The 22655-nt window shown below is 36.2% G+C and overlaps 2 protein-coding genes across 2 annotated transcripts; both read right to left on the bottom strand.

The window, feature by feature from the left end:
* Positions 1-1103: 1103 nt before the first annotated feature.
* Positions 1104-3181, bottom strand: LOC108772200 (tubulin beta chain). Its single transcript, XM_018537690.1, has 3 exons — positions 2968-3181; positions 1946-2610; positions 1104-1802 (listed from the first exon to the last, which is right to left on the bottom strand). The coding sequence occupies exons 1-3, from the start codon at positions 3022-3024 to the stop codon at positions 1193-1195; spliced, it is 1332 nt and encodes a 443-aa protein (XP_018393192.1). The 5' UTR covers positions 3025-3181; the 3' UTR covers positions 1104-1192.
* Positions 3182-3615: 434 nt separating this feature from the next.
* On the bottom strand, positions 3616-20845 carry LOC108772168 (organic cation transporter 1). Its single transcript, XM_018537657.1, has 9 exons — positions 20570-20845; positions 19404-19766; positions 8822-9080; positions 8525-8616; positions 7316-7519; positions 5946-6189; positions 5681-5812; positions 4561-4918; positions 3616-4197 (listed from the first exon to the last, which is right to left on the bottom strand). Exons 1-9 carry the CDS (start codon positions 20693-20695, stop codon positions 3930-3932), a joined length of 2046 nt encoding a protein of 681 aa, XP_018393159.1. The 5' UTR covers positions 20696-20845; the 3' UTR covers positions 3616-3929.
* Positions 20846-22655: the final 1810 nt, after the last annotated feature.

Genomic DNA, 22655 nt, shown 5'->3' with positions numbered 1-22655 from the left:
TACTACTAAAATGAAATGTCAAAATGCAATGGAAAAAACTTTTCGAAATTTTTTTTCATAATTCCTCTCAATATATTGTAGCACTAAACATTTACCCTTTAAATCCTTAGATTCCTTATATTTTTAGATTTTTTTATATTATAATTTTATGTACGGCAATTTTATATATGCTTGATAACATATTTCCTTATTAAATCATAATACGTTTTTGGTTACGTTAATATCACCATGCAGTGTTCATTCATTTTCAGTGAGGACAATTCCTTTAAAGAAAATTTTTGGAGCTATTGAACAAGTCTTGTGATCGCAATTTTATAAGAAGGTATATGATAAATTATGCGGTGTTATTTTGTATATAATAATTTATTTGATCCATCCTAATCAAATATTTTCTATTATTCTGCATGTTCAACATTTTATTGTCTATGTTCTGAAAAAAGTTATACCTTGTCAGAATTAAAAACAATTACACCGTATATTTCCTTATCGTCATTTATGGCTTTTATATTATTTTATATATTATTTAAAGAATACAGGATAAAATGTAATCTTATACTTTTGATGTATACCTTAAGCAACATTTTATCTTTGAAGATAGTAGAAGCGGTGAGAAATTGTCGCGCAATAACATGCGTTCTCCTTTATTGTACGCAATAATAAAGTGTTTGCCCTCGGGGCACCGATGAGATAATGCGCGATCGCCAATTTTTGTCAAGGCCTTGGCTTCATCAATGTCAGTTGGCCGTCAGAGAAGGACGATAACGAGTTCGATAACGAGAATCGCGTCTAAACGCTAACGTTTACTCGTCTTACTTAAGAGTTATATTTATATCGAGCTATAAACAATGTCATTAATTGGATAAAGATGCTTTTATCTACGTAACAAAGAACGTAACTCGTCTAAGTTTCCTAAACATTAAAATATAGTTTGTTTAAGAGAATCCACTGCGAATATTAAATTGAAAAATCAGTTCAGAGTTTTGTCAATATTGTCTTTTATAAACTTCACTAAAGTAAGAGAGTACACAGATGATTAAAACATCTTCTAAAAATTCATATGTATACGAACAATACACAAAACGCTGTAAAACATTCGTTAAAAAAGTAAAAGTTACAAGTACAAAGGTATTATATTAAAAAAAAATCATCAAAAAATTTTGCAAGCGCTCGCGATCCTCTGCATTAAATCCTTCTACTTTTCCATTTCTTCTTCATCTATTTCTTCGTAATCTTCTATTGACGCGTCTTGATACTGCTGATATTCCGATACCAAATCGTTCATGTTTGACTCTGCCTCGTTAAATTCCAATTCGTCCATGCCCTCGCCAGTGTACCAATGGAGGAAAGCCTTCCTCCTGAACATCGCTGTGAACTGCTCGGAAATCCTCTTAAACAGTTCCTGAATAGCAGTGGAATTGCCGATGAAAGTAGCGGACATCTTGAGACCGCGCGGCGGAATATCGCACACCGCGGTTTTCACGTTGTTCGGTATCCACTCGACGAAGTACGAACTATTCTTATTTTGGATATTCAGCATCTGCTCGTCTACTTCCTTCATCGACATCCTGCCGCGGAAAATGGCCGCCACGGTGAGATAACGACCGTGGCGTGGATCACAAGCTGCCATCATGTTCTTTGCGTCGAACATTTGTTGCGTGAGCTCTGGCACCGTGAGAGCTCGATACTGTTGGCTTCCTCGGGATGTGAGGGGCGCGAAACCTGGCATGAAGAAGTGAAGACGAGGAAACGGCACCATGTTTACCGCGAGTTTTCTCAAATCGGCGTTTAATTGACCTGGAAATCTATAAGCATTTATAATAAATTACATATTAATAATTACATATTGAAATTATATATATTGATTCATATCATAATTTCTTTATTGGTATTTTTATTATTATATCAATAATTTGTTCAAATTTAATAATAGTTCCGTATTGTAGACCTTAGACAGGTTGTCACTCCGGACATGGTAGCTGATACGAGATGATTCAAATCACCATATGTCGGAGTAGTCAGCTTCAAAGTACGGAAGCAGATATCATAGAGTGCTTCGTTGTCGATGCAATAAGCTTGATCACAGTTCTCTACCAATTGATGAACCGACAAGGTAGCGTTATAGGGTTCCACGACAGTGTCGGAAACTTTGGGAGATGGTACCACGGAAAAAGTACTCATAATTCTATCCGGATACTCTTCTCGTATCTTTGAGATGAGCAGAGTGCCCATTCCGGATCCGGTACCACCGCCCAAGGAGTGCGTGAGCTGAAATCCTTGCAAGCAGTCACAGTTTTCGGCTTCTTTCCTCACTACATCTAGTACTGAGTCCACTAGTTCAGCACCCTCGGTGTAATGACCCTTGGCCCAGTTGTTGCCGGCTCCTGACTGGCCAAACACAAAGTTGTCTGGTCGAAATATTTGTCCAAAAGGCCCCGAACGCACAGAATCCATTGTGCCGGGTTCGAGATCTACTAAAATCGCACGCGGTACATATTTCGGACCGGAAGCCTCGTTGTAATAAACGTTGATCCGTTCCAGTTGAAGGTCCGAGTCTCCGTGATAGGTGCCCGTAGGATCGATGCCATGCTCATCTGAAATCACCTCCCAAAACTGCGAATGGTTAAAAATAATTTGGTTAAAAATTAATCCCTAAGAAAAGATGTATACAATAAAAAAGATAGAAACATAAATTGTTAATTGGGAAAAATAATCATGATAAAAGCGTTAAGTTTCTAACCAATTATTAAAAAAATTGTTTTTTTAAATGAAAATTTCATCTAAGTTATCTAATTTTATATAATTTCCTCAAATATTTAAAATCTTTAATATATGTAATATATAATTTAAATTATTAAATATATTATTTAAATAATAATATCATTCATAAATGTGATAAATATTACAACAAATTAATTAATCAAGATTGACATTGCCACTTATATGTATTTTTTATTGAGAGATACTAACCTTGGCGCCAATTTGATTACCGCATTGACCGGCTTGAATGTGAACAATTTCACGCATTTTGTATTAAGTATCGTCAAAGTATTTAAGATAAAATAATTGTACGAAGTTCAATAATAATTATTCTAATAATTATGGAAGAAATTAGTCCTTAAAATTAAAGGATGAAAAACGAGGAGATCGCGGACTTGCCGAAGATGTCATTTAAACAGAAACAGACGACTGTTGGGTTCTCCTTGGTGACTATTCAATCGCCTGGGCTATGTTCAAATTCTCACTCAAATTCTACGACAGTTACTTCATTATTCAAGTTCATTCATTTTATTCTTGTTTTTGTTATGATTAAATAAAGATAACATGATATTTGGAGAGGACTCGAGTGAGAATCTGGACGCGTCTCTACATAGTTTTCTACTTGTATTTTCATCATAACACATTGATTTTTTTACATATTTAACAATTAACTGCAATTGATGAAGTCAATATCTTTGCTTTTTTCCGCTTTCAATAATCCAGCGTGAAATATTGAACATGCAAGGTTTCTCAGACGATTATCACAATTCATCTTAATAGATATTTTATTTAAGCTAACTGAAATCACAACAAGACTTTCTTAATAACGCAAGGGCAAAATGTAAAATCGACGTCTAACTGAACAAATAAAAAAGTATAGCATTACATTCTAGAGTTCTCGTTGATCCCAGACGTTAATCCTCGACTCACACGCGTATCAATCACACGCAATGTACACGCACACACCGCGACAAGTTGAAAGTACTCTTCAGCAGCACAGAAAAAAAAAAAGACAGGGATCGAATCGTGCTAGTCGACAAACTCAGGCAGGTTTTACAAAGGAAGTACATTATAATAAATGGAAAAATAAATACAATGCGTGTCTATACTGGTAATTATGATACAACGTTGCAAAGAGTTAATTATAAGACTGTCTGTTATTTCGTTCTGTCTCATTGCGACTTTCGGCATACGGACACTTCCGTTACTACGCTGGCCGTCTTCGGCTCGACGACTTCGACATTCGTCAATTCTTCCGCTTTTCGTGCGCTTAAGTTCTTCGCCTCTTCTTCTTTCGAGGGCAGCACGGCAGCTGGCTTCTCGCCCTGCGACGTAGTCGCGCCTTCCTGCGACGCGACCTTCGAGGTAGACGAGCGACTACCCGGTCCGCCGTTCACTAAGTATCCCAACGACATGGGCTCGGACTTACTTGAACCTTTCCTGAAATCAATATCAAATATTAATACCAAGTTCGTTAACGGACATATGAAAGCATACAATGATCGTTAAACATATTATTTCAAAATTAAAAAGAAAAGAGTAGAATTTAAGAATGTGATTTGAAAATAAAATTGAGGCGTCTGCTGTAAAACATAAAAAATAAAAATTATTTTCTAAAGCCAGCGGCACACGATGCTTGTTTTCTCACTGGATTGCTAGCTAGATTAGAATCTTGCCACCGTATTGGTTGCGGTGCTAACAGTGCCAGTATCGCATCGTGTGTCGCTGGCTTAAAAGTTCTTTTTCTCGAAAATAAAACTCTACTTTGCATTTTACAAACCTTTCGTCAGTGAGATTACTAACTTTGGTACTGTCGGACAGGACCACAGTTTGAAATCAGCTCCGAAGAGTTCACCCTCCTCGACCGTCTGCGGTAGATGGATATTGAGCGTCTCCGGCAAGAATATGGAAGTGATAGCACCGGCGACGCTCAATGATCCCATCACGATTAGGGGTAAGACTCTAGAGTAGACTGCTAAATGAACGATATAAGGGAAGGTAAGAAGACCGATGCCGGCGATGAAAGAAGCTATGCCCATCGCCTGAGACCTTAGTACGGTTGGCAGCAGCTCACCAACGAAGACGTAGAAGACAGCGAAAGACGCAGCAATGCCGAATTTGCCAATCATCGCCAGACTCACTGTCACCCAGACCGCATCTGCTGCGACAAGGGCCGATTATGTATACAAAATGTATTCATAAATAGAATTCTGTGGTCGATATTCATAATCTTATTAACACCATCTGTATAGTATTAAGATGGCATAAGCCAATTATAGATCTGTATTAACGTTTTAAGACATTATACATAAAATAATTTTGCAACAAGAACGGATTATGAATTTCGGCCTAAAATTAATTTTCTTGCTTACGTACTTTATTTCTCTTTTAAAATATATATCTCTCATCTTCCTTTTTAATAAAAAAATTGAAATTTAAGTAGACATCGTGGATTTTTGATGAGTGAAACTATATGTGTGCAGTGTGCGGTAACTAATTCATAAGCAGGTCGAACGTTTATTCATAAACGTTGTGACGTCGGCAACAGTAATTGCCTCTCACATGTTGGATGTGTGTAACAATATCATGACGATTCAATAAGGTAATGACGTTGAGGCCGCTATGACGCAAAGGCATGTGCGATTCGGTTTAATACTTTTATTCAATTTTATCCTGCGAAGATAATCGAATAATGTGAAGATGAGCAACGTGATAAATGGTCATGATCGTACATTTTCTCTCGTCGATATTAGGGATATATCCGGCATCACGTATCCTCATACATGTAATATGTATGAGACACGACAAAATAAATAATTAAATTTACATACCTAAAATAATTCTTAAATTGTTCGGATACACGTATAAAATTATTTCTGTTAAAGATATTTCAAAATCTAGACATAAATCGACGAAGTAGTACCTTCGGGCACGAACATACAGGACACGCAAGCGAGCCCACCCAGCATCATGGTCACGCACAATACCCATCGCCTACCTATTCTGTCCATTGCGTACCACGTTATAAAGTACGATGGAATCTCCACGATTCCTCCTACAAAAGATAAAACAATCGGTCGCTGCAGAATTGTGCAAGGATTTTTTCATCTCAGTAAATTTGTTAGAAACGTATGAGATCGTGATTATGCTTAACGAACAATTTGGAAGTCAAGAGAGAGGACTTTTACCAATGAAGAAGGCCAGGTAATCGGAGACACCCAGATTGGTCGCATTGTAGGATAGCCCGTTGTACACCACCGCGTTCGCCACCCAGTCGAAAGCGAGAATGAAGAACTTCTTTCTGATGTTTGGATTTGTGATCAGGTCCATGGGCGTCGCGGATGACGGCGTCTTCCTGTTCTCGCTTTCCACATCGATATCGTTAGAATTTCTACCGTTACATGATATTCCTTGCCTCTTTAATATTTCTACCTATAAATAACGTTGCTAATGAAATTCATATAATCCTTATACATATTCATATTGTAAGGATAAATACGTATACATATATCTCCGATTTATAATCCCCCCCCCCCCCCCGAGTAAAGACATAGCAAAATCGGGAAAGTTCGGGAATGTAAATATGTATGTTCGACAACGGCGCGACCGCGCGATGACTCGCGAGATTCGGCAGTTCCGAATCATCGGTGCTACCTGACAAAATAAAGGTTGTCCTGTAAAGAGGCCGAGTATTATTTTATTGTTCTCCTCAGCCCTCAAAATGACTACCAATATATAATCCCACAATTTGCGAAATTCAAAATACTGTAATAAGAAAGTCTTCGAAAAATTAAGTAAAAAAGTTATTTGTAAATTTTTATTGTAAACAACAGTTTTTGAGTTATAATGGTTCAAGATATGGCCAATTACAGACTACATTTAGATAGTCATCTATGTGAGTATCAATAACATGCTAAAATGTATACTTATCAGCTCTCACTAAATTACAGCACGCGATTCATGTGCACGTATGGCTAAACATAGTTTATAATTGGCTATACTTTTATTATCTCCAAAATCACTGCTTAAAATAGAAAAATATATAAATAACTTTTTAATATATCCTAAAGTAGATTCGAGCGTTACTTTCGAGTTAAAAATGCAACTGAAAGAAATTGTCGTTATAGCGATTCGGAATCATGCGCAATATTAGTGTAATAAATTGTGGACATTATTTATATGCTGTATTCTTAGTAAATTATTAGTGAATAGAATATTAACAAATGTATAAGATTTTCGACGACTCGAGAAGTCGAGTATACACTTGGCAACGTTGCACTTCGCGATGTGACGGACAGTGACAGATTATGGTGATCATGGCGAATTATAAGGGAGAAATACAGAATCGATTATAACAATATATTATATATTGATTAAAATTTAGAGTTATATTTGAGTCTGTTGTTGACTCGCATATAGTTGGGGTATAATCACCTTAATCATTCAATTTTCTATTAAATTAAAAAACAATTTTTTAGCTTAACTCTTTAACTTGGATCAGAATAATAACAAAAAAATAAAACATCTTATTCATATTTTATATTAAATATTAAGTTACCTCCATCTTTCTAAGAAAATTCGTAGGCACTGTTTTGCCGTTGATTTTTGCCATTTGTTGGACGATTGTTTCCGCCTCATCTATTCTATTCTTACTGAGAAGCCACCGCGGCGACTCGGGGATGATCCAGTAATAACTGAAGAGAAGAATGAAAGGCACCGATGTGGCTAACGACAGGGTATACCAGTGTCTTAAGAAGTAACCCTAATAAGAAAAACGGAAGAGAACAAAAGCATGTAAGCAAAACAATGACAAATCATGTTAAAATAGTTACTGTGTTTTTGATACAAATCTCTTGCCAAAACTTGAAATTTCAGGGATTATATTTGCTTCTATGTGCATATATGAGCGCGCGCGTCGGTTCGGAGGCATCTAAATGTAGAATGTTTCTATTGTATTTAGCATACAGCGACTGAATACTCGTATTTGCATACGCTTGCACTGCATAATGCACGCTGATAAATTGCTTACAAAATGATCCGCGTTGCACCCTCGCGTTGAATCTATTGCGAGAACCGCAAGCTGTCTCTCGCGGTAATTCGCGGGGTATGCGAAGCTTTCGCAATATGTGCTGCGTTCAACAGATAAAGCAACTTTGCAACTATCGTAAAATTTTTGAATATGATTTGTTTAGATATTTAGATCTAGTGAAGAAATTAAGGGCAAGACTAAAGAATTTTATAACAGCTGCAAAACGAACTTTTTCTGCTAAACGCAGTCAATGCAAGTTTTAAGACTAATCTACAATACGTTTTGCTTTTTTGACTTTCTGCTTTTTGTATATTGTAAATTTTTAATATTTACAATATGCAAACACAGCATTTATCGACAACCATGTTTCTCGTTAAGTGTTTCTTATCTCTTTCGAAGTTTATCAACTTTCTCGAACAACGAAGAACAAAGAAACAGGATAAGAGACAAAAAGGTAAGAGATAAAAAGTAATATAACAAGTAAAAAACAGGAAGTAAAGAAATAATAGATTAATATCTAAAGTATCCGAGATTTTTTTCGAAACGGTTAGTACTTCTTTGCATTTTTTATAAATAGATTCTCTAAAATCTTTGGAGTGGAATCTAATTCTAAGAGTGACAAAGAATGACAATTTAGCCAGTGTTGAAAAAGAATGGCTCAATTATCAATTTCTAAAAAAATAAAGTGAGATTTCACTTTTCAGAATTAGATTACACTTCAGAAATTATAGTACTTACCAGCGTTGCCAAAAGAGACATCGCTGTGGCAAAAAACATGCAGATCACCATCCCAGCGAATGTTCGATATCTCGGTCCCATTAGCTCGAGAGCTGCAATGAAATTCATCGTGCAAAAATATTTTGCATTTTACATAACTTAATCTTGATGTTTCTATTTCTAATCATGTTTATGCAATAAATGCAATGGTGATAACGAAAAAGTGTGTTTTAATCTTTCTTCTTCATTAATTTTCCTTAAAGTTTTGTGTTATTGTTGAAAATTAAATAGTCTGCGATTTATATGAGCTGAACATACCAAGTATAAAAGGTATCTGATAAATGGCAGGAAAAAAGAGACCATTCACGGTCCTCAGTGCCGTGTAGATCACGTAGTTCGGACTGAAGCTCGTGGCGATAGAGAATATCACTTCGAGAAATAGGATGGCGAAAAAGGCCGTTCTTCTGCCCCATTTGTCAGCGATCCAACCAAACACGACGTTGCCGAAAAGACTGCCCACGTAGAAGAACGTCGTCGACGTGGAAGGCCACCAGCTGTTGTCACATACCAGGTCTAGCTATGTGGATGTAGAACGCCATTAAACTACTTCGCCAGCGCGAAATTGTATTTCAATAATGGTAACTAAATGATTAACGATAAAATTTATCAGAGAAACTCAAATAAAAAATACTAAAATGTTCGCGCTTGTGGAGCAAGATATCGATGCGTAAAGATTTACAGTTTTTGTTATCTCTCTAAAAACCATCAAAATTCTTAATACAATAAAAATCATAATTTAATTAATTACTCTTAGCCCTCTATACTTATCAATATTAATTAATTACAATATTAATTTTAAAGTTTTTATTTGCATTTGCTCATTATTTAATCGAGAGATGCAATTAGATGTACCAAATTGTCTAAGGATGTTAATTAAGAGTAAATAAAACTGGAATAAAATTACTATAAAAACACGATCAAAAACTATCATGCAACCGACAAAAAACATAAATTTTGATATGGCGACGTTAAAGGATGAATAGTACTAAAGAAATAATTAACCCGAAGAAAGATTGTACAAATCGCACCGTTTTTTTTTTTTCTACGTAACATATGTGTTTTGTGTTTGTAAAGAGCACAATATATGCAATTGCGGCTATCGCGATTCTGATGAATGCAATCTCCAAGATCTTACCAGAACTTGACATGTTTTGTAAGGTTTGCATCATGGTATAAGAATATAAGATGCTGTAATTCCAGAATGCGTGAACTTTCGGTCAAATTAATGGAAATACTTACAATTAAATTCGCTCCAAACGTGAGAATGAATTCAATGCGAATTGTACGATTTTTTTTAATAAATAAAGCTTCAGACGTGCAAATATAACACGTTGGAAAATAAAATAAATATTTATCATATTGTAAAATTTTATTAAGCTATTTAATATCGAAACTTTGAAGAACCTCGATTAAATTTTGACTAACAAGATCGACTAGAAACTCATTATCGTAAGTAAATCTTAAGTCTTAAAAAATTGACCAATCATAATCGAATATTCTTCTCACAATCAATTATAATTTTGACTCTTGAATAAGAGCGGCAAGAGTAAAATTTCACTTTTAGAATGAGATTTACTCAAAAAAAGTGAAATTTCTTGCCTTCGAAATAATGAATCTCACTCGAAAAAAAAAAAGAATAAGAGAAAATCTGTCACCCTTATTTAAAAATGCAAATCTTTCACTCTTTTCCAGTAGTGGCAGTATTTTGACTCCTTTGGAGTAAGATTTTTCAAGAAATTTTTACAGTAAGAGTTAAATCTCAGATAGTAGCTTATTTAGGAAAGTTCATTAGGGGAAAGTATGTGGCAATCCTATATGATTAAGCTTGGCTCTACAATAAATGTTTTAAGCTTTAGGGTATTTCTCTATGAGACTCGGAATTTCGGAAAAATCATACGACCAATTAGAATCATTTGAGTTTAACACGTTATAGAAACGAATGATTCTGATTGGCATTCTAAAATCATAAAACATAAACGAATTATAGTCGGTTACTCTCCTCGTATTCGACTGTAATTGATCAATTTTTTTACGGCCTAAGGCTTGAAACACCTTTTGTAGATCTGGACTAAAGCATCCCCCTGTGCATTCGCTGAATGTATAGACGCAGAGAGCTGTGCGCTGAGCCGCTCACATTAGTAACGAACCGAAGTCGGAGTGCGTGCTCGCACACGTGTGAACACACGAGTCACTCGGCCGATCGTCATTTGTTCGTCGGTCCAGCATCGGTACTCACGCACGCGGGAACACGCGCGACGAAGAATGGAATCGGGATGGAGGGAAGTTGTGGGAGGGATGCCACTGGACAATCAGCGGCACGGTGGAAGGGGCGTTTCATCTCGTTGCTGTGCGACTTTTAGTATGGAAATCGCACAGGCTTGTAGCGACGAACACGCGTATTCGTAACGCGCGCCTCCGAAGGACGCTAAGGTGTATTGGTGAGCTTCCCACAGTGAGAGATGTCCATCACCCTCGTTTGACAGGAGAAACATGATCCCCCCCCCCCCCTCGCGCCCTTTAAAGCCCAGTCTCTCTTTCTCTCTAATTCTTTCATTCTTCTCTATCACGATCTCGCGCGGCAAATCCGACACGAACGGCTTAAGCTCGGTTCCTCGATTTCGTAATAAAAGTATCTTAAGATTGTTATCAACATTTGTTAAAAAATATTGTGTTGATAATAATCTCTATTAATATTTCTTTAAAGAATATTTTTTTGCCATTATTTAAAAGCGATTACTTGTAGGAAAGAAAGTAAATTGAGTAATCACTTTTCTTAGCAATCAAATCTTTTTCTGCATGTAAGATTAACTTTAATCCAAAGAAGCCAAATCTTAACATGTCTATGTTCGTTCATTCTATGTTGATGATAGTGACATCCATCCCGTGAATGCATACATCTTATATGTCATTCGATTAATACTGTAATTAAAGGATTAAAATTATAATTAGAATTATGCACACATATATTTCAACAATTTCTTTCTTTCTAAAAAATAATAAAATGCTTATGATTTTTAGTTTACTTTATAAAAATGGGTCACGTCGGTATTCATATTCGTGCGACATCGTGAAATTACGAAATTTGGGCAAATAAAGACTTGCACATTCTCTTTTACTTTTAGAGAGATCGTTCTCTAATAAGTATACAATAAAAACGCGATTGTATCAGTGCCAAAACTTTTGAGAAATACATTCTTAAAGACATTGACTTCTCATACCTGAAACTGCGTGTGTTTAAGAATTTTTATTAATTCGAAGATGATTAATGCCATTTGTAAAAGCAATGTTAGGGAGTGCTGCTTCGAGCTAAGAAGCGTGTTCGAAATCTCAATCGAGTATCTATTAGCCTCGACAAATAAAGTCCACCGGTGGGTGTTAATAGTTTTGACACGAAGTTTGATTTAAGCAAATTGCCACTCACGGACTTTCGAGGTCTGCGCGAAACGCGCAAAAGATAAATTGCGCGGAAAGACAGGAGAGTGTGCCCACTGATGATGTTATCCAGTTATTGTCAAGGGCAGTGCACGCGCCCATAAGGACATTAATAACACGTGTATTTTGTCACCCTGACACACTTTGAAATCAATATTAATATGACCGCAGTGTTGTTCATTACTACGAATGTTTGCATTGCTCGTTACTCAGTTCGACATCGAAATTATGTAAATTCTACATCGCAGTATGATGACAACGTTCCCTTAATTCAAAAGTAATGTCATTTGTGTAATTTTTATAAATGACAAAATCAAGTGTTACTTTGGATAATGAAATTTTATTTTTGCTAATAATAAAAAGGAGAAACTAAAAAGAATAAAAAAAAGACAGTCTTCTATAGAGAACATTTAAAGTTAAAACAGTTTTGATAATCAAAGTTTAAAGAAGAAATTAAGATATAAACTATTTTGGTTCGAATTCATTTTTGATGAATCATTCTGGATTTTTTCTGGATTGTTTGTTACAATTTTGTAGAATATCAAAATTGTCACAATTCCATAAAATTGATATTTTAACATGTTTTAATAAACCTCTGTGAATTGTGAAATAAAAATAGCAAAGAGATGATAGGTATTTTTATCATAGTTTCTAAGAATATATATTTTCTAATATTACATAATTAGTCAATTATTTTCTGTCAAAACACATTAAAAACAGTTTTTTTTTCTCTTTCGAAAAACATAATTCTTCTAGTTTTTACTTTTAAAATAAGGGAATGACGATACTAATGAAACAATTCATTGAAGAAAATTGTGAAACATTAGATGAGGAAGAAATCCAACGAAACGATATTAAAACTTTGCATTAGTCGTAAAACTTCTCCAGAATTAATGGTTAATCAGGTTCAGTATTAAGTGTTAATTACACAATTCGTGACTTCTAATCTATTTTTTTTAAATTAACATCGAAATTTGACACGACTCAAAAATTTCTATTTGCCATACCATATTCGTTTAGGACTGCGCCAGTTTTATCTATTCGCTTAGCTACACGTATTTACACGCTCCGGATTTACGCATAGACACATGACGCAAAGAGCCATCGAGGCAAATCCTGTCCTTCCGTTTTCCGTTCTTAATCGCTATCACTTTCTACCATATGGAGCCGTACGCTAACGCGCTTCAGTCACCCCTTTTATCGTTTATACATCGCTCGTTTCGTCACAAAAAATGTCACGCTGCGCCTGTCACAATGCGAATTAAAACACACTGCTTATACACATGTACAGATTTTCCCGCAAAGCGACTAATTTAAGCAAATTCGTTGCGCAAGATATCTTTAATTGAAATTGCTATCGTTTAAATTGTTCTCACTATTGGTTCATAAGATGCTTCGTGACCTTCATGTATCTCTAGACAATTAATGCGAAAAAAAGACTCGGAGCTTTTATTTAATTTGATTTAAATATCAATATAAAATCAACGATTTCCAAGCATTCTCGCGGTTCATACATATTCATATATTCATTAAGTTGCTCGTTGATCCGCGTGATGTTCAGAATGATGACATCTCAACGCCTACGATGGAACAAGCAAGAAGTAATCACTTTAGGAAATATATTTATTCTGCGTAGCCGCATATTGCGATAACAAGTCAACTAAAACTTGCCTTTTAAGATTTACGAGAGAATGCAATTTATTGGGTGTTTGCAAAAGTTCGTGGAGTCATCATTAAATATTATTAGAATTTATCGTAAAGTTTTTCAGTTATAACATTGCCCTGAATTATACTAACTATATTCGTTGGCTATCAAATTTAATATTGAAACGCTTTAATATTTAACAGACGCTGATTAAATTCTATACCATTAAAACAGGCTGTCTAAAACCACTGAAACCATTTATAACACAACTTTTAGAAACAGCAGATTTGACTTGCGTATAAGCACGTATAACTTTACAGCTTTAGCACTCGTCTTTTAATTATAAATAAATAACAATGACGAATATGTGTGCGCGTTATTAGGCTCCAGAATTAAAATACTAAATTCAAAATCGCTATAAGTAATTAATATGATGCAGGGAATTAGCATTACAATAAAATATACAATTAAAAAATTTTGCAATAAATTTTGCGCAATAGACACCACAAATTTTTGAAAATATTTAATAGTTATGAAAACTTATTTTGTATATTAACAATAATTTTAATTTCCATGACTTTTTCGCCCGAATCTTGGATGGTTGCAAGTAATGCTAATAATTTAATTGTAATGAGTAATGTACGTTATTTTGATACACACATCGGACTTCAGATTATCTTTGCCTATACAGGAAACAAATTAGATTCGATCTACAGGAAGTAGAAGATATACAGTGTATTCGTCTTCAGCACAGCTGTTTGTCATATACGGAAAAGACAATGACCTGTTCCACGCTCAACGTCGTGTCATTGGAGCGAAGCTCCTAAATCGAGCAATAAATCGTTAGTCGGAAGTAAAGTATACAGTGAAATATGAACAGGGCTGCCCACGCTTTTTGCCATTCGTGTCTCTTCCTTGTCAATATATCCGCGAAAAAAGAAACACTTCTCTGATTCGACCAAGCGTTCGAAAAGAATAATTTAATTGTTTCTTAACAAAACGTCTGGTATTATTTAAGCAAGTTACGTAATATTTATGTAGAAAATATTTCAGTATAAATAATACCTGAAAAGTAGAATGCACAAATACTATTGTTTGTAGATGTATCGCGTCATCTCAGCTATGAAACTAAATATCGTATTACAGAAATGTTTCGAAGACACGTCGTTAGGCGATCGATAAATAAAGTTTACATAAGACAGCGAGAAATGAGCACCTTGCGCGAAGACGCGGAGACGAGAAAGAGGGAGATGCAAGAAAAAGAGAAACGGAAGTTGGTCGCGTTGAATCCGGCAGCAACTATAAGTACGTAGGAACATATACCCTCTGCATGAAGAGAGTTTGTGCGAGGCGTTTGATGTGACATATCACATGACCGGATGCGGGGGTAGGTAAATTGGTCGGCAATTGCTGACGCCACCAGAGCTGCAACCTATCGGCCAGTCACTCGGTCGCTCATCAACCTTGTTCACCTGTTGATGATTCTTGTTACTGGAATTCTCGCCTATCTCGGCCGAAATCTTAGAAATCGTCCGTGTCAACGTAAAACGCGCTACATCACCTCCCGCAATTTCAGGGAACGCATGATGAATCGTTCATCGTAATGTTGATGAATCGATCTATTAGCGCAGTCAGTCTCTGTCCAAGATTATATAAATTTTTCATGCTGCCAGTGTAATTAATTCACACGACAATTCGTTATGCAATAATTTTGAAAAAAAAAAAAAACTAGAAACTACAAGAGATACATTAATTCCAGTAATAATTTAATTTACTAACTCGATAATGGTGTAGCGAAACGTGACGTGCATACAAATCAACGAGATTTATTTCCCACGTTTATCGCATTAAATTAAATCCCCGTGCAAAAGGGAGCTAAATTCGGCTGTTGTATTTCACGTCAGTTAAATAAATTTTGCGGATGATTAATTGAAAGAACGGAAATGTAATGGCTGTAATTCATGCGGCTGTGGATTGCACTGAATAAAAACGTGCAAACATTGAGGAGGGCAGACAGAACGAACAAATATACAATAAACATAAGCGATACCGTATGAAGCACTGATAGGCCTAACGTCGCGCTATCAGATATTTTGAGAAAAGCGCGAGTATATAATATGTCATAATTTTGATTTATCAGATGTCATAAACGAATATTTGTAGAAACTATTCAGGACTAGATATACTAAATAAATATCTCGTTAAATCCTCAATTTTGGCATGAAAGCGCACTTTTTTCTTTTAAAAAAACAAATCGCTTTTTCGCGTTTTGACGATACTTGCGATATTTGTGTTATCGTAGGCTAAGAAAGAAATTTATGGTAGTTGTAACTATAATTACGTGGTATTATAATTATGATTATTACTGCTATTATGTTAGTAATAATAAAGATACGTATATATACAGTTCTATGAAAATAATTATCATTATAGTTATTATTATCATAAAGTGGGTTACGATTCCAATAATTTTATAATCATTTTCAATGCCAACTACATATACTTTTTATAGGATAACACATATATATAATTATTATTACTAACACTATAGTAATAATAACCATAATTATGGTACGATATTATAGTCACGAAAACTTTTCTCTAAGTGCAGATTGTTACAATGCGAGATTATTTTATAGTTTTTTATGATTTATCACGCATGTCAATTAATTGTCACGATGCTTGCTATGAGATTACGGTCCACTCAGCGCAGCAAAGTCAGTAGAATCGAATAGAAGAATAAATGAAGAAGAAAAAAACACGCACACGCTTAGATCTTCGACCCCGTGCATCGCGATTCCTATTACGCCAGCAGCTCACCGCGTTGTCTAATTGTGGCAATTTAATAATGTCTTAATGAACATTTACGACTGCTGCCATGTGATCGCGAGGTTTACCCGCCGGCCCAGTTGCTTCCTTCAGTATTCAAATACCGATGAAAAATTGTCCCGACTTCTTTTAGAAATGCGGTACGCAGTTTGTTTATTCAAACGCGGACTTAGCATGAGCAAGAGTAGCCTGTTCGAGAAGCTTTGCAACAGAATTAAAGTGTAAAACCGCAGACAGAATGGTGTCAACAGTAATATTAGAAATAAAAAAATAAGCCTCATTTTTATATTTGATACCTCTGTAAATATGTAAAACAATTTTTTTAATTCGAGTTTAAAATGAATTTAGAGAAATGTATGCTTTACGTTATCAAAAATTATTTCGTATTATATCAGAAAAATTGAATCTCTATAAAGCCAGTCACACAAGTAATTTGTCAATCAAGCAGAATTGGTAAATATTACATTTTAAACATATTTAAACATGTACTTTTTATAATACTGTTTAAAACATGTATGAATCATTCAAATATGTTTAAAAGACATACATTACCATGTTTCGTTCTTTTAAAAGATAATATTTTTTTAAGCTTTTGTTTGTGTGTAAATATAATACTTTGATGTTAAAACATCACAGACAGTATTTTTACGAAAATTTTCCACACAAACAAAAAGTTAAAAAAAAACATTTTTTACCCACTTATTGGCAAGCAATTTTGTTGGAATGTATATGCTGATTTGGAATAACTGTGTTGTTATGTAATATATGCTGCAATAAACTTGTAGAAGTGGTTTGCAATATGCAACTTGGTAAATTTACTTAAATGTGTATGGCCGATCTAACGGAAATTCACGAATGATAAACAAATTGCTCAAGAGAGAAGTAATAAGTTCTTGTCACAAGTACGAGATATGAATTCTCTATAATTGTAAAATAGACGCTTAAAAATAAGTTTATGTCTTCTTAAGTTCATGCATTGAGAAAAAAGTTGTTAACTTGACTAAATACGTTTAGTTCGTAGTGATTATTTAATTCAAGTATTTATATATTTAAGTTAAATATATATATATAAATGTAAGTTAATAAAATTTTGTAATTTAAAACATGTGTTTGAATTAATAAATATTTGCTTGACAGTCCGTGACCACTGCCATAGTTAAATGAATTAATATTTTTCATAAACAGCAACTCCTTTTTATTTTTTCTCATTATTAAAAAAATTGTTTTGTCTACTCATTATTTTTTAATGACTTTATTAATTAAAATAAATTTCTTACTTTTAATTAATTTTCTTAAAAGTTTTTTTTATTGTAAATGTACCAATGACAATTTGAATATTTAACTTTACAGTAGCGAAATTGTACCACGAAATGTGATAGATGCGCGAACTTTGTGTCTCTCTCAACATTTGGCCACTTCGTTCCACGATATCACGCTTAATCGGAACTAATCGCGCGTAATCCGCGCTGCACGATTTAATCCGTTCGCGCCAATCATACTTGTCATCGCCGGCAAATACTTCACAGAAAACGAAATCGTTCATACGAGAAAATTACAAAGACACGTAACTTCATTCCACGAACGGGACTGCAGAAAACTCGCGATGCATCGCTGGACAAACACCCGGGACGCTACGAAGTCAAAGGCCAAGGCAATGTGGGTGAAATCTGATGCTATGCGAGGAAGAAATTTGCTGGCGACGATTAAGGCGTCGTGGGAATATTAAACAAATCATTAAAGCTTGTTTTGCGTTACGAATGAAGAATAGAGAAACAAATTTACATTTACATATTCAGATAACTCTTATCTTTCTGGAATTTTTATGAGAATTAATCCGTAACTGATAGTTTATTTACACATCGTCTATGAAACATGTTATTTTATTTAATTAAAAAATATAAAACAATTAAACTGGAAAACATCAGCTATATTCTTTATGGTCCGTTAAATATTTGATCACACACATATACGTTCAACATCTTTTCTAATAAAAATATGAATTTGTTTCTTACTAATAAAATAGTATTGTTGCTGACTTTATGTAAAAAAAATAATCCATTTTCATAGAAGAATGCTGTTTCTTCAATCGCGAATTTATGAATACAATAATTATGATTTTGAAAAAGAAATAATATGAAAGATATCAATGATTAATAAATTTAACAAGTTAGTATAGATTTATTTATTATAAATTTAATTCTTAAATTTATAATAAATAAATCTGTACTATTTGTATGTGTATTGTATTAATTTTAGAAATTAATTATTTAGAAGATATAAATAAATATAATTACGAATAAAATCATTTCAATTTTACCAACGTTCCATATTCTGTAACATGATTACACTTAATAACATGATGATTACATTCTGTTTTGCAGATGTTTTATGATATTAGAAAAACACGTACATTAAGCGGTTACTCGACTCGTAAAGTCAAAATGACACTATCTAAATTTAAATTCTTTTACGTCACATTATATTGCATAACAACATATAGAGATATTATCTGAATAAAAACACCGGAAAACTGTAAAATAGCCTTCGATCGTCATTTTTTAAATAAAGACATTTTATTTAAAAAAAAATTAATAATTTTATATATAAAATTAATTTTTTCAATAAAGTATTTCAATTAAAAAGCGACTTTGATGTACAAAAATCAAAGTTCTATTTTTTCATTAAAAGACAGACGAGACATTTTGCAAAAAGTAATAATTATTGCATTTGTTGTAAAATAAAATCACTTATCTTTTAATAGAAATAATAACAAATAATTAGATTTCTCTACGTTAAAAGCCACCCAACAATCTACCAGATCTTCTATTGCCCACTCGCAGTGCAAAAGCAGAGTGTCTCGAGTACCTTAGACGACAATTGCCTCGGCGAACGGCACGCGGTCTTTTTCGGTGAAAGAGAGAAAGTCGAGTTTACCTCTGTCACGAGAGTGCTGTCGTAGTCCCTGGTATCGTAGTTCCATCCGTATCGGCACTTGACTATCGGCCAGTCGGGGCTACTGATCGGTGGCAATCGGGTTGACGGTAAGTCAAACGACGGAGATGTGGTCAATGACGGACTATCGGTGGTGTTGGACAGATAGGTGCCTTCGAGCCACAAATCGATTATCTCCGTGTAATTTACGTCATACATATGACACTTTGAATAAACCCTCCTGCCATCGGACTTGACCGTGTAGGGTAATGAGAGCGCTTTCCTCTCCTCCAACGACATCAGATCCGTCATGTTCTCCAGTTCCGGTATCCTGCACCAGTGCTCTGGCGAGGCGCTCACGAACACCTATCTCGAAATCGCGAGTCTTAATTAAGATTAATTATTCGGACCTGCGCGTTATTTTTTCATCTATCTATTCGATTTTCATTACTACAAGTTCGCCTTTTTAGTAAAAACTGTGTAGGAATCAACATGTTTAATACTTTCTGTGTTTTATAAATTTAAATGTTGAAAACTTTTTAATTCTCATTCATTTTTTTACGCTCAAACAACAGCAGTGATATCAATAAATTTTTATCAGGAAATTTTATTTAATTTGTGAGAATACTGTACACATAATTTAATGTTGCATATTAATGTTAATCATATATGAGTATATACTCTAAATCTATCAACCAAATACTTATAAATTATAAACGGTGTTTTTTGAAAAATAAAAATATCATTAAGATTTACATAAATTAAGAACGAAACTTATTTCGCGTCGTCAATTCTTTTTCTAAAAGCAAATTAAAAAATGAAAGCAGCCAAAAAGGAGCAAATACCAGTTGTAATGTAAAATGTTGCGATACTCCTTTCTATGGCCACTTTCTTTTTTAAATTTGCTTTGCATAAAAGGAGCTGATATATATTTCTTAATTATACTTTCTAAAACTTTTAAAGTGAATTCTTTCATTCTGGAGAGTGAAATTTTACTCTTAAATATCGAAAATTGAGCCATTCTTTTTTAAAACTAGCTCAACTCTTTCACTCTTTAGATAAGATTCTACTCCAAAGAATTTGAAGAGCAGCCAAGGCGCCCTTCATCTCGATAATAATCACCAAAGCTAAGGGCACATCTCGGAAGCGACATCAGACAACGTGCTTACTTGTGAGAACGCCAAGAAGGCGGCTGGCAGGGTGGCGGGTATGCATAGCAAGTAGTACATGATGTTCTGGTATCGGCCCTTCTCTCCCACGTGTACCAGCACCTCGTCGAAGTCGATCGAGCTCATCTTTCCGGCGATACCGCGACTCTGCCGTATCTCAACAGTTTGATCACGATGTTGACGACGGCGACGACGACGACGACGATCGTGCACGATGCGACGGTGGTGTGGTACACCTTCGAATTACACGGCATGACCGCCGTCGCTCATCCTCGAAGGCAGCCACGCCGAATTACAAACGCACGTTTCTCGCCCCCTTCGTCCGAGATCGCGCACCGAGGAATCTTCCTCCTCCTTAGTTCTGCCTACCCTCCCTCGTCTCCACCACCACCCCCCCCGCCTCCTCCTCCTCCACCTCCTCCTTTTTTTCCTCGTCCTCCTCGTCTGTCCCCTCGTCCTCCTGTCGTCTGCCTTCCTCCGATGTACCCCCGAGCCTGTTGAATCGGGCTGTTTCGAGAGCGATGGGCTTTCCACGATTCAGACGCGTGCTACAACGCACGTCTTGCTACCACAGGTGCACTGAGCTCAAGGTCGCGCACGGTACCACCAAGATCACTGCTGTCAAACTTAACGATTCGCGGTTGATCGGGTCCGAGATGCCGATCTGCATCTGGCTGCGAGAACCACGTTGCACTTCATGTCTCATGTCGCACAGATCTTATCAAGTTTGACTCAGGCACCAACGAAGCCTCCCCTTCGAGAGCTCACCGACAGCGCCAAGTCAATCGTGCGATCAGTTTGGTCCTCGATCGTGAGAATGGTCCTCGACGAATGGAGGGAAATTGACAAGAAAGGAGAGCGATAGCCGCTCAATTGCCCAGGAGTGGTTCCAGTCTGATCCCGGTCGATCCTTTTCACTTGCGGCTCGCCTCTGGCTCTCACGCTCTCACCGTTGTCTCGAGAGGATCGAGTTAGTCTGTGCTTTTCGACAACCCTCCCGTGAAAATCACTTTGCGACTGTCTTCACCGCGTCTTCTCACGGTAATAAGAGGATTATCTCGAGCGATCACTCCTCGAGATAGTCTCAAGTGTCATCGAAAGCGCACCCGCGCCGCGATTTAAGTCTTTTGTAATCGATCACGCAAATAACTTCTGGAGATCCGATTCACTTGATCGCGGCGCTCGTTGCGGCGCTCATTCACTCTTGACTGTTTACGGAAGTGTCCGATTGACTCGCTGTTTCTCCCTCTCTCTCTCTCCTTCTCTCTCTCTCTCTCTTTGTTAACGTGCATGCGTTTATTAACGAGCGCACGTACTCCTGCACTCGCCACAGCTCGCTGCAATTCAACACTCCTCGATACCGTTCGCGACTCACTCGCGACAACGCAGCGGCTCCTCGTTTCGCGACTCGAGGGACCGTCCCTTCATTCTCGTTCACGCACCGCGTCCGCCCACCACGTCACGATCGCGATCACGAGCGCGTAGATCCCGCGTGGATCCGGTTGCTGCGAACAGCAGCGTTAACGTCGTCGTCCTCGCGATAGAGCGGCTCATACGCCGCGGGCATCGCGGTCACGACGATCAGCCATTGCCGGAGAAGATCTCCTCTCTTCTGACTCTACCGAACATCATCTTCGTCGGAGTCTCTCCACCTCCTCTCTTGGCTGATCGAGAGCCGCCGCCGTCGCCGCAATCTCCGAACGCTCGTCCGCCTCGCCGCTTCTCCGTCCTTCTCTCTCTCTCTGTTCCTCTTTCTGCAAACGAAATTTCCTTCGTAGTATATGCTATTGTCTATCGTAAATACGCTCCGCTCGTTAGCTTCCGTGTGTGACGCGTGAGATTATGAGCGACCTCGAGCGTAGTGCCGGCAGATTTGACGTATAAGGATCGCGTCCCCAGAAAATATGGTACATTCCACAAAATTGATGTTGCTTAAACCAATAAATATCATAAATATTAAACGACAGTGAGATCACCACTTGAAGATTAGAATTGCCTTTCTATTTTTCCTTTTACAGAAAATGATAAAATCTTTCATTGGTAAAGATTGTATAGGTTTCGAAGATGTAGTTCACGATTCGTCTTT

This window comes from Cyphomyrmex costatus, unplaced genomic scaffold (assembly GCF_001594065.2).
Source record: "Cyphomyrmex costatus isolate MS0001 unplaced genomic scaffold, Ccosl1.0 scaffold18, whole genome shotgun sequence".
Lineage (NCBI taxonomy): Eukaryota > Metazoa > Arthropoda > Insecta > Hymenoptera > Formicidae > Cyphomyrmex > Cyphomyrmex costatus.
The sequence above is the reverse complement of the archived record's forward strand: the minus strand, read 5'-3'. Positions and strand labels throughout refer to the sequence as shown.

Excerpts from the sequence above, each read along its gene's own strand:
- LOC108772200 (XM_018537690.1), bottom strand. The coding sequence starts at position 3,024 with ATGCGTGAAATTGTTCACATTCAAGCCGGTCAATGCGGTAATCAAATT. Across the intron at positions 2,611-2,967 it reads GTAATCAAATTGGCGCCAAG|TTTTGGGAGGTGATTTCAGA; the intron begins GTTAGTATCTCT and ends AACCATTCGCAG. Across the intron at positions 1,803-1,945 it reads GGAGTGACAACCTGTCTAAG|ATTTCCAGGTCAATTAAACG; the intron begins GTCTACAATACG and ends AAATGCTTATAG.
- LOC108772168 (XM_018537657.1), bottom strand. The coding sequence starts at position 20,695 with ATGAGCTCGATCGACTTCGACGAGGTGCTGGTACACGTGGGAGAGAAG. Across the intron at positions 19,767-20,569 it reads CCTTCTTGGCGTTCTCACAA|GTGTTCGTGAGCGCCTCGCC; the intron begins GTAAGCACGTTG and ends ATTTCGAGATAG. Across the intron at positions 6,190-7,315 it reads ATTTTCTTAGAAAGATGGAG|GTAGAAATATTAAAGAGGCA; the intron begins GTAACTTAATAT and ends CGTTATTTATAG.